The following is a 10020-nucleotide window of genomic DNA, read 5'->3' on the forward strand; positions in this document are numbered from 1 at the left end:
GATGTGTGTCCACCAATTAGTATTACACTTACACTAAATTTCTGTTACCCTAAAATGTCGTAGATAATTACTTATAGTTATTGTCCATCATTTTTAAGATGTTGAGTAATTATCTAGATATCGCACTTGATCCTATCAGCCTGTATTCTCGGTAATATTGGCTGAGTGTGTGACAATGATCAATCCTTCATCTTGAAAGTGTTTTGAGAAATGCAACATAAGACTGCGAATGACCAAAGATAAGAATGTATGTATGAATACAGAATGTATGTATGAATACAGAATGTATGAATGATGTTACACGGATGTGTGAATGTATTGAGTATTATCTCAAGTAATGTAAAATATACACAATGGTGTGAATGACCTTAAAAGACACGTTACATTACAAGCACTGGTTAGTGCAAGTCTCTAAAGAATTTAGGATAAGAAATGAATGATATAAAAAAAGGTCTTAAGATTCTTTAGAGAATTGTAAATTGAACTGATTTTAACAGATTTGAGAATTAACTAATCAATAACTAATGAATACTACTTTATAATGCCACCAACTTCTAGACGTTCTAATAAAAGAGCAAGAACCAATTCGACTGCTGAACCATTAATACAAGCTCCACCTCCGCCACCTATTGAGACTCCAGGTGAGTCTAGTATTACAGAGATTAACGAGACATCAAGTGTTCCTAGTGAGGAAACAAATAACTTACCTAGTGCACACACAAATGTCATGGAATCCATAGCCGAGAGGAATTTTATCTTCCAACAACTTTTGCTTCAAATTGTTGCTGTGTAAATTTTTTTTGCACACTTTTTAGACACAACTCGTTGTTTTTTTTTTTTTTTTTTTTTTTTTTTTTTTTTTTTCAGTATACCAATCAACATTTGGTGTATCTACTTTTACTGCAACCCCTTTTTCGAAAAGATATAATATGAGATGGTTCTTGTGGTTGCCACTAGTCTTTCTATTGGAAGTAATATTTGCAAACAATCAAATAAAATTTGATTTGTATGACAACGACGATCAACAATACACTAACGACACTGTTGATTTAGCAACACAATATTCACAAATATCCAATAACTCATTATTATGGGGACCTTATCGATCAGCATTATATTTTGGACTCAGACCTAGGTTTCCTCGATCCTTGTTATCTGGGTTGATGTGGTTTTCAATTAACGACTATGAAGGAATTGGTAAAATAAGACACTTTTACGAACAACATGACAAAATGTCCAAAGCTAATTGGGTTTCATATGACCCAAGAATCGGTGGTAGACAAATCATTGATGATGATGAGTGTCATATCAAAATAATAATTGATTTTGTTAAAAGTGACGATGGATTATCCTGGGGGGTTAAAATTAGATCTAAACCTCATAAAGGGTTTGAAAATATAAAGACTTCCTTTATATGGTATAGTGGGTTGGAAGGTGAGCAAAAAGTGATTGATGAAAATGGCGATGAAAGCATGAGTAGAACTGGCTTTTTGAAGTTGGAGAACCCAAAAAATGTTTTAGGATATGAGGGGAATCTCAAATTTACTGGGGTTTCAGAAGAATTAGGTGCATTTGAATTGGAGATCAATGATGGTCCCAAGACCAATGTCCATCCAGTTGGAAGAACCTATATTGATCCTGAATTAGATCCAAGAAAAGCTCACCATTATAGTTTGACTGTTCCAGATGATAATGTTTGGAGAGCAAGAGATATTTTCATGACAATGTTACAAGAATCAATTCAAAAACTTGTTGAAAGATTTGGAGGTGTTGAAACTATCCCACCAGAAAACTTGTTTATCCTTAGGGATTTACAAGATTTTGAAGGAAATTTACATTTTGTACAAAAAATTTATCAAGGATCATGTGAATTTGATGTTGTATATAATAATGCATTAACACCGATCACGGAAAGAATTACGTTTGATAATTTGAAATTCAGAATACAAAATTCGTTGAAGGCATTTGATGAGAAATTTGATAGTAATTTTGAGTTAGCGCCTCCATTCAATTCTAAAAAGTACAAAAAGTTTGGTAAAGAAGTATTGTCAGGGTTATTAGGAGGACTTTCCTACTTTTATGGTGACCAGTTGGTTGATAGAGAAACTGTATTTGATGAAGATTCGTTTGAAAGTTACAAATTAGAGGGTACTTTTGAAGGTCCTTACGAGTTATTCACTTTGGTTCCTTCGAGACCATTTTTCCCACGTGGATTTCTTTGGGATGAAGGGTTCCATTTATTACCGTTGTTGAATTATGATTCTGATTTAGTTTTGGAAATAACCAAGTCTTGGTTTAATTTGATGGATGAGGATGGTTGGATTGCTCGTGAACAAATATTGGGTAAAGAACTGAGATCAAGAGTACCGGCTGAATTTGTTGTACAAAGTCCACAAATTGTGAATCCTCCAACATTGACATTAGTTCTTACGTATTTACTTGATTCTGTGGTTGGAAATTATGATAACATTGATGAACCAAAAAATGTCGATGAATCGTTATCAAGAGAAACCTTGGGCAGCTTTGTGTTGAAGAATCCCGAGGTGTTGACGAATTACACTAAGCAGGTGTATCCTAAATTGAAATCACATCTTGATATGTTTCGTCGAACTCAAAGAGGCTATGTTGAAGAATTTGATAGAGGAACCAACCCAGAAGCCTATAGATGGAGAGGTAGAACATTAACACATTGTCTTGCTAGTGGGTTGGATGATTACCCTCGGGCATTACCTGCAGATGTTGCTGAATTGAATGTTGATTTGATCTCATGGATTGGTATTATGACAAGATCAATTCGTTTAATGGCAGAGATTTTGAATATTGATGAAGATGTACAAGCCTATAAGAATTTAGAAAATGATATCATTGATAACATTGAAAAATTGCATTGGTCACCAGAAGATAAAACTTACTGTGATGTTTCAGTCAATGATGATGATGAAAATATTTTTGTTTGTTTCAAAGGATATATTTCATTATTCCCATTTTTAACCAAGTTGATACCTGAAACTAATATTGATAAATTGGAACATATTATAGATTTAATTTCCAATCCAGAAGAATTGTGGACCCCCTATGGTATCAGATCTTTATCAAAAGCTGACGAATTTTATAAAACAGGTGAAGATTATTGGAGATCACCAATATGGATCCCAATAAACTATTTAATTTTAGATAGTATTCAAGATTATTATATTCGTAGCAAAGATCACATGTCAACTGATTTACAAGAAAAATTTGCAAAGACTTACCATGATTTGAGAATAAATATTGTTAACAATGTATTTAATCAAGCTGCTAAAACTGGGTTTGTGTGGGAACAATATAATGATGAAACAGGGGAAGCACAAAGAGCTAAGAATTTTTTGGGTTGGTCATCTTTGGTCTTGATAATGATGACAATGCCTGAACATTTGAATTGAATGAAATAGGTGGTTATTATTTCTAAGAACCAATGCTGAAAAAAAAAAGGGGGACGGCGGTTGTTGGAAGATAAAATTCCTCTCGGCTATGGATTCCATGACATTTGTGTGTGCACTAGGTAAGTTATTTGTTTCCTCACTAGGAACACTTGATGTCTCGTTAATCTCTGTAATACTAGACTCACCTGGAGTCTCAATAGGTGGCGGAGGTGGAGCTTGTATTAATGGTTCAGTAGTCGAATTGGTTCTTGCTCTTTTATTAGAACGTCTAGAAGTTGGTGGCATTATAAAGTAGTATTCATTAGTTATTGATTAGTTAATTCTCAAATCTATTAAAATCAGTTTAATTTACAATTCTCTAAAGAATCTTAAGACCTTTTTTTATATCATTCATTTCTTATCTTAAATTCTTTAGAGACTTGCACTAACCAGTGCTTGTAATGTAACGTGTCTTTTAAGGTCATTCACACCATTGTGTATATTTTACATTACTTGAGATAATACTCAATACATTCACACATCCGTGTAACATTATTCATACATTCTGTATTCATACATTCTTATCTTTGGTCATTCGCAATCTTATGTTGCATTTCTCAAAACACTTTCAAGATGCAGGATTGATCATGTTTCACTTTTCCAATAGCGGTTGTGTATTTTTTAAGTTATAGAGTTACAATAGATATGTAATGTTATAAATTTATTCTTTCTTTTTTTTTTTTGAAGAAACAATTCACATAAAACCTCTCTAAGCTTTTGAAGGATCTTCTTCAAATCTCAAGTCCCAGCCAATTTGTTCACCCAATTTAGGCAATACTTCAGCAACTGATTGAACATCTTTATCACCTCTACCAGATACGTTAATAACAATATGTTGGTCTTTAGACATTGTTTTAGCCAATTCAATAGCACCATAAATAGCATGAGAGCTTTCCAAAGCAGGAATAATACCTTCCAATTGCGATAATAATCTGAACCCTTCCAAAGCTTGTGCATCAGTAGCAGCAACAAACTCAGCTCTACCAATACTCTTCCAATAAGCCAATTCTGGACCAACACCAGGATAATCCAATCCGGCAGATACAGAATGAGTATCATGAACTTGACCGTCATTATCTTGTAAAACATAAGTCTTAACCCCATGGAAAACACCAGGAATACCGGCTGTTAAAGTAGCAGAGTGACGTTCAGTATCCAAACCATCACCACCAGCTTCAACCCCTAATAATTTAACTTCTTTATCATTTTCGAAAGGAGAGAACATACCGGTGGAATTGGATCCACCACCAACACAAGCAACAACTGCATTGGGCAATTTCCCATTGTTTAAAGCTTTGAATTGTTCTTTAGTTTCTTGACCAATAACACTTTGGAAAGTTCTAACCAAAGTAGGATATGGATGAGGACCAATTGCTGATCCAACAACGTAATGAGTAGTTTCTAAATTGGATACCCAAAATCTAAAAGCTTCAGAGGTGGCATCTCTTAAAGTTTGAGTCCCATTTTTTACAGGGACAACATTAGCACCCAAAATTTTCATTCTGAAAACATTTAATGCTTGACGTCTAGTATCTTCAGCTCCCATAAATACCGTACATTCCAATCCAAACTTGGCACAAGCAGTAGCAGTGGCAACACCATGTTGACCAGCACCAGTTTCAGCAATGATTTTCTTTTTACCTAATCTCTTGGCAATTAAAACTTGAGCCAAGGCATTGTTGATTTTATGAGAACCAGTATGATTCAAATCTTCTCTTTTCAACCAAATTTGTGCTCCACCTGCATGTTCAGATAATCTTTCTGCCCTGTGTAAAGATGATGGTCTTCCAATGTATGAATATAAATCTCTAAATTCTTTCCAAAATTCAGGATCAGCAACGGCATCTTCAAACCCTTTTTCTAATTCAGCTAAACATGTATGTAATGCTTCAGGGACATATTGACCACCGAAATCACCAAATCTTGGATTGTATTTATGATTCTCTTCCAAAACTGGTTTAGTTTCCTTAGCTTGGTTATTGTTATTTCTTTCAAATGTTTTAGGATAAGTAGGTTTGAAATCATTTCCCAAAATAGATTGGACGTAATCATAAGCAACTTTACCTCTTTCGCCTGGTTTGGAATCACCAATCAAAGTGATAATTTTCGATCCAATAACTACACCATCGGCAACTTCACCAACGGTCAAAAAATGTTCTCTAGTGGAAACCCCAAAGCCAACGGCTAATGGAGTATCCGGTCCGGCATATTTTCTCACTCTATCACATAATTCTTGGATCCCCGTTGAAACTTTAGTTGAAGCACCAGTGGTACCCATTTTAGAAACAACATAAATAAATGAGTCGGCAATTTCTCCTAAAATTTTCAATCTTTCATTTGAAGTAGCAGGAGCAACTAATGGAACATAAGATAATCCATATTTGGTACATTCGGTTCTAAATTTAATTGCTTCTTCGGGAGGTAAATCGACCACAATAAACCCATTGGCACCAGCTTCTTCTGCATCTTTCAAAAATTTCTGTTCACCATATTTCAAAATTGGATTATAATACCCCATTAAAATAATTGGTACGGTGACACCTTGATTTCTGGCTTGAGATAATAATTCTAAACATTTAGGAACAGTGATTCCGTTATCTAAGGCAACATTGTTGGCTTGTTGAATGGTAGGACCGTCAGCAATAGGATCAGAAAATGGAACACCTAATTCAATGATATCAACACCGGCATTTTGCATGTTCTGTAAAATAGGAATGGTATCGTCAATGGTAGGGAACCCAGCAGTGATAAAATTAACTAAGGCATTGCGTCCTTCCTTTTTGCATCTGGCAAATGTTTCTTTAAGTAAAGCAGACATGTTCAAAAAAAAAAAAAAAAAAAAAAGAGTTATATTGTTTGCTTATGGTAATTGGAGTAAAGGAAAAGAAGTGTATTGTTATATTATCTGGAGAAATTTTTCAACAATACTGAAAAAAGAATTGGTGACAGAGAATCGAGAAAACGAAAAGCAATGAGTCAACAGAAAAAAGAAAAACAGAACACCTTATATGAAGGAATTGAGAAATTTTTTGGAGTTCTCACTACCAAGCCATGTGGTGGTGGTAGTGGTAGGGGTGGTCATTACAATAGCTACTGTTGTGTGTGTTTGTTATTCATTCAAAGATTTTAACAGTAGAATATGATTGAAGTGTTTCTGAAGATTTCAACGGTCCAGTCTTTTCCAAGTAGGTAAGTTCTCCATAAGTTTAGATTTGGAGGATATCGTAGTAATGTAGCTGGTAAGTAGAGTCAGGATTGATATTTCGAATAAATAATCATTACTGCAAAGATTTCAATTCATTCATGAAAGAGAGGCACTGTTGTTCAGTTCAAGGAAAGAAATTGGAATAGACAACTTTTGTCTCAATGAAAAATCCAGTTAGTTTTATTCTAGGTTCTTTGCAAAATTATGAGGAAAATTCATTCACAATCTATCTTACGGAATGATCTACAATGACGTCAGTTTACTATTTACGATTGAAATGGAAAAAATTGGGGTACATTTCATTAGATTGAATAAAGGAACAATAACCCATAAAAACGTGAGTCATCTCCTATGTAAATAATTATGGGGATATATGTTTTCGTGCCTGAGTCAGAGGAAAAAGGCTTCTGTTGTTGTGTATAGAATTAATCAATCCAATCAGATTTATGTTTTCGCTTCACTTTGCGGCAAATGTTAATTAATGGGCCGAACCGAAATTTAAATTTCTTCTTTCATAATAAATCTGGGTTTAACTTTTCTTTTTTCTATAGTGGTGGTGGTGGTTAAGAAACTGGTTTTATTCCGGGATAACTTTCTTTTCTCTATAAAAAAGGGATCATTTTTTTTTATCAGTAGCCAATAATCAAACAGTATATCCATTGCACCAAAAAGCAACGTTTGATTATGATCTAGTTAACTTTTGCTGCATGTTCCTACATATTTCAGTTATATTTTGCCCAGTTTATACGTGTTTTTTTTTTTTTTTGCAGTATATAAACTGAAAGGCAATCTAAACAACGCCATACATGTTATGTGGTAGTGCCCATAATAATCAATAATGGTATTGAATCTACATTTTCGAGACTAAAACTGGGTGTGAGTTCTCCGAAATATTTGGTTTGAGTTCCAATTTGCCCCGAGTCAAGAAATTATTATTGAAAAAAAAAATCTTAGATAGAAAAATAGAATACGTATGGGGTTTTGGCTATGTAGACAACACAACAACAAATGCCTTAGAGCTTCATGATCACACAACTGTTTAAATAAAGCTTATCGTTATCCAATGACTTGTCACTATCATTGACTGTCAAGTTGTTAAGACCAATCGAGTTTTTCAGATTGCATAAGACCTTTTTAAACCTTTTCCATTTATCGGGATTCTCTCTTTCGTTTCAATCAATTGGTAGTGCTACAGTGTCAATGTTTCTGTTCTAAAAAGAGGCACAAAACAAGATTACAAATACTCATTTAGAATCATAGACTACAGTGTTTGTGTTGTATTTGTTCCCATGTCTTACTTCTTTCTGTTTCTTCCAAAAAAAACCTCGTGACATAAACAGAAGTTTATTTGTATAGGTATCTTCATTGTTAAAGCTTCTTCTTCTTCTCCTCCATCTTCTTCGCAATATTTATTGATATGGTACTGGAAATTGTCGCGCCGGTATAGGAATCGGAAAGCTCCAGCTTATTTCAATATACAGTACCCTGTATTGATTGTCATCATCGAACTAATTCTATTGGACGATTAGATTTCGTTATCAGTGATTTACCTGCATATAAGCACATTTTTCCGATTTTGTGTAACTCAAATGCTGCTGTTTTTTTTTTTTTTTTTTTTTTTTCTGGCAAGTTTGGAAACAATTTATTACTACTACATCTCATTTTATTCCTTTTTGGCAAAACCTCCTATATGGGAAAAGAAACTAAAATTATTAGGCAATTTGCAATTAAATTTGTGCTACGGTCATCATCAATATCATGTTACAAATTTCAACACTCGCTTTCCTTTTTGATTCACCAGTCTTCCCAAAAAAATGTATAAATATTTCTGTAATTTTCCTAATTTTTCCAATTCTTATTTTTGATTCTTCTTTTCTTTTTCATTTTTGATCTGGTTATCTTTATCTTTAACTTTCATTTAAATCACTAATTAATTAATAATATATACACAATGGTCTTACCTCACGAACCAGAATTCCAACAAGCTTATGATGAATTAGTTTCAGCTATTGAAGATTCCACTTTATTCAAAGAAGAACCACAATACAAAAAAGTTATTCCAGTTGTCTCTGTCCCAGAAAGAATCATTCAATTCAGAGTCACTTGGGAAAATGACAAAGGTGAAATCGAAGTCAACAACGGTTTCAGAGTTCAATACAACTCCGCCTTAGGTCCATACAAGGGGGGTTTACGTTTCCACCCAACTGTCAACTTGTCAATTTTGAAATTCTTGGGTTTTGAACAAATTTTCAAAAACGCTTTAACCGGATTATCCATGGGTGGTGGTAAAGGTGGTTCTGATTTCAACCCCAAAAACAGATCTGACAATGAAATCAGAAGATTCTGTGTCTCTTTCATGAGACAATTGGCCAGATACATTGGTCCAGATACCGATGTTCCAGCTGGTGATATTGGTGTTGGTGGTAGAGAAGTTGGTTTCTTATTCGGTGCTTACAAACAAATGAGAAACAACTGGGCTGGTGTTTTAACTGGTAAAGGTTTAACCTGGGGTGGTTCTTTAATTAGACCAGAAGCCACTGGTTACGGTTGTGTTTACTATGTTGAAAAAATGATTGAAAAAGCCACTAATGGTAAAGAAACTTTCAAAGGTAAAAGAGTTGCCATCTCTGGTTCCGGTAACGTTGCTCAATACGCTGCCTTGAAAGTCATTGAATTGGGTGGTATTGTTGTTTCCTTATCCGACTCTAAAGGTTCAATTATTTCTAAGAATGGTATCACTGCTGATCAAGTTTACGCCATTGCTGCTGCTAAATTGAAATTCAAGTCATTAGAACAAATTGTTGCTGACTCCGTACAATTGTTCTCCGGCGACCATTCTGTTGAATACTTGGCTGGTGTTCGTCCATGGACTAAAGTTGGCCAAGTCGATGTTGCCTTGCCATCTGCTACTCAAAACGAAGTCAGTGGTGAAGAAGCTAAAGCTTTGGTTGATGCTGGTTGTAAATTCATTGCTGAAGGTTCTAATATGGGTTCCACCAAAGAAGCTATCGAAGTCTTTGAAGCTAACAGAGATTCCAACGGTGTTTGGTATGCTCCAGGTAAAGCTGCCAACTGTGGTGGTGTTGCTGTCTCTGGTTTGGAAATGGCTCAAAACTCTCAAAGAGTTCAATGGACTAACGAAGAAGTTGATGCTAAATTGAAAGAAATCATGTACACTTGTTTCGACAACTGTTACAAGACTGCTCAAAAGTACTCCATCGAAAAGAACGAAAATGGTTTACCTTCATTATTGAAAGGTGCCAACATTGCCGGTTTCATTAAGGTTGCTGATGCCATGTTTGACCAAGGTGATGTCTTTTAAGTGAAATAAAACCAAAACACATTAGTTTAAAC

At 34.6% G+C, this 10020-nt stretch overlaps 3 protein-coding genes across 3 annotated transcripts, besides 3 other annotated features; 2 read left to right on the forward strand and 1 right to left on the reverse strand. All coding sequences in view use genetic code 12, as the record gives it.

The window, feature by feature from the left end:
- Positions 1 to 175: part of a mobile genetic element that runs on past the window's edge.
- Positions 1 to 765: part of a mobile genetic element that runs on past the window's edge.
- Positions 766 to 929: 164 nt separating this feature from the next.
- CWH41 (mannosyl-oligosaccharide glucosidase, putative) lies at positions 930 to 3422 on the forward strand (the record flags this gene model as incomplete). The annotated part of the gene is made up of 1 exon (XM_002420162.1): positions 930 to 3422. One exon carries the CDS (start codon positions 930 to 932, stop codon positions 3420 to 3422), a length of 2493 nt encoding a protein of 830 aa, XP_002420207.1.
- A 61-nt stretch (positions 3423 to 3483) lies between these two features.
- Positions 3484 to 4067: a mobile genetic element.
- Positions 4068 to 4170: 103 nt separating this feature from the next.
- On the reverse strand, positions 4171 to 6279 carry CD36_45650 (tryptophan synthase, putative; the record flags this gene model as incomplete). Its single annotated transcript, XM_002420163.1, has 1 exon — positions 4171 to 6279. The coding sequence occupies one exon, from the start codon at positions 6277 to 6279 to the stop codon at positions 4171 to 4173; it is 2109 nt and encodes a 702-aa protein (XP_002420208.1).
- Positions 6280 to 8617: 2338 nt separating this feature from the next.
- On the forward strand, positions 8618 to 9988 carry CD36_45660 (NADP-specific glutamate dehydrogenase, putative; the record flags this gene model as incomplete). Its single annotated transcript, XM_002420164.1, has 1 exon — positions 8618 to 9988. The coding sequence occupies one exon, from the start codon at positions 8618 to 8620 to the stop codon at positions 9986 to 9988; it is 1371 nt and encodes a 456-aa protein (XP_002420209.1).
- Positions 9989 to 10020: the final 32 nt, after the last annotated feature.

The sequence above is a fragment of the Candida dubliniensis genome, chromosome 4 (assembly GCF_000026945.1).
Source record: "Candida dubliniensis CD36 chromosome 4, complete sequence".
Lineage (NCBI taxonomy): Eukaryota > Fungi > Ascomycota > Pichiomycetes > Serinales > Debaryomycetaceae > Candida > Candida dubliniensis.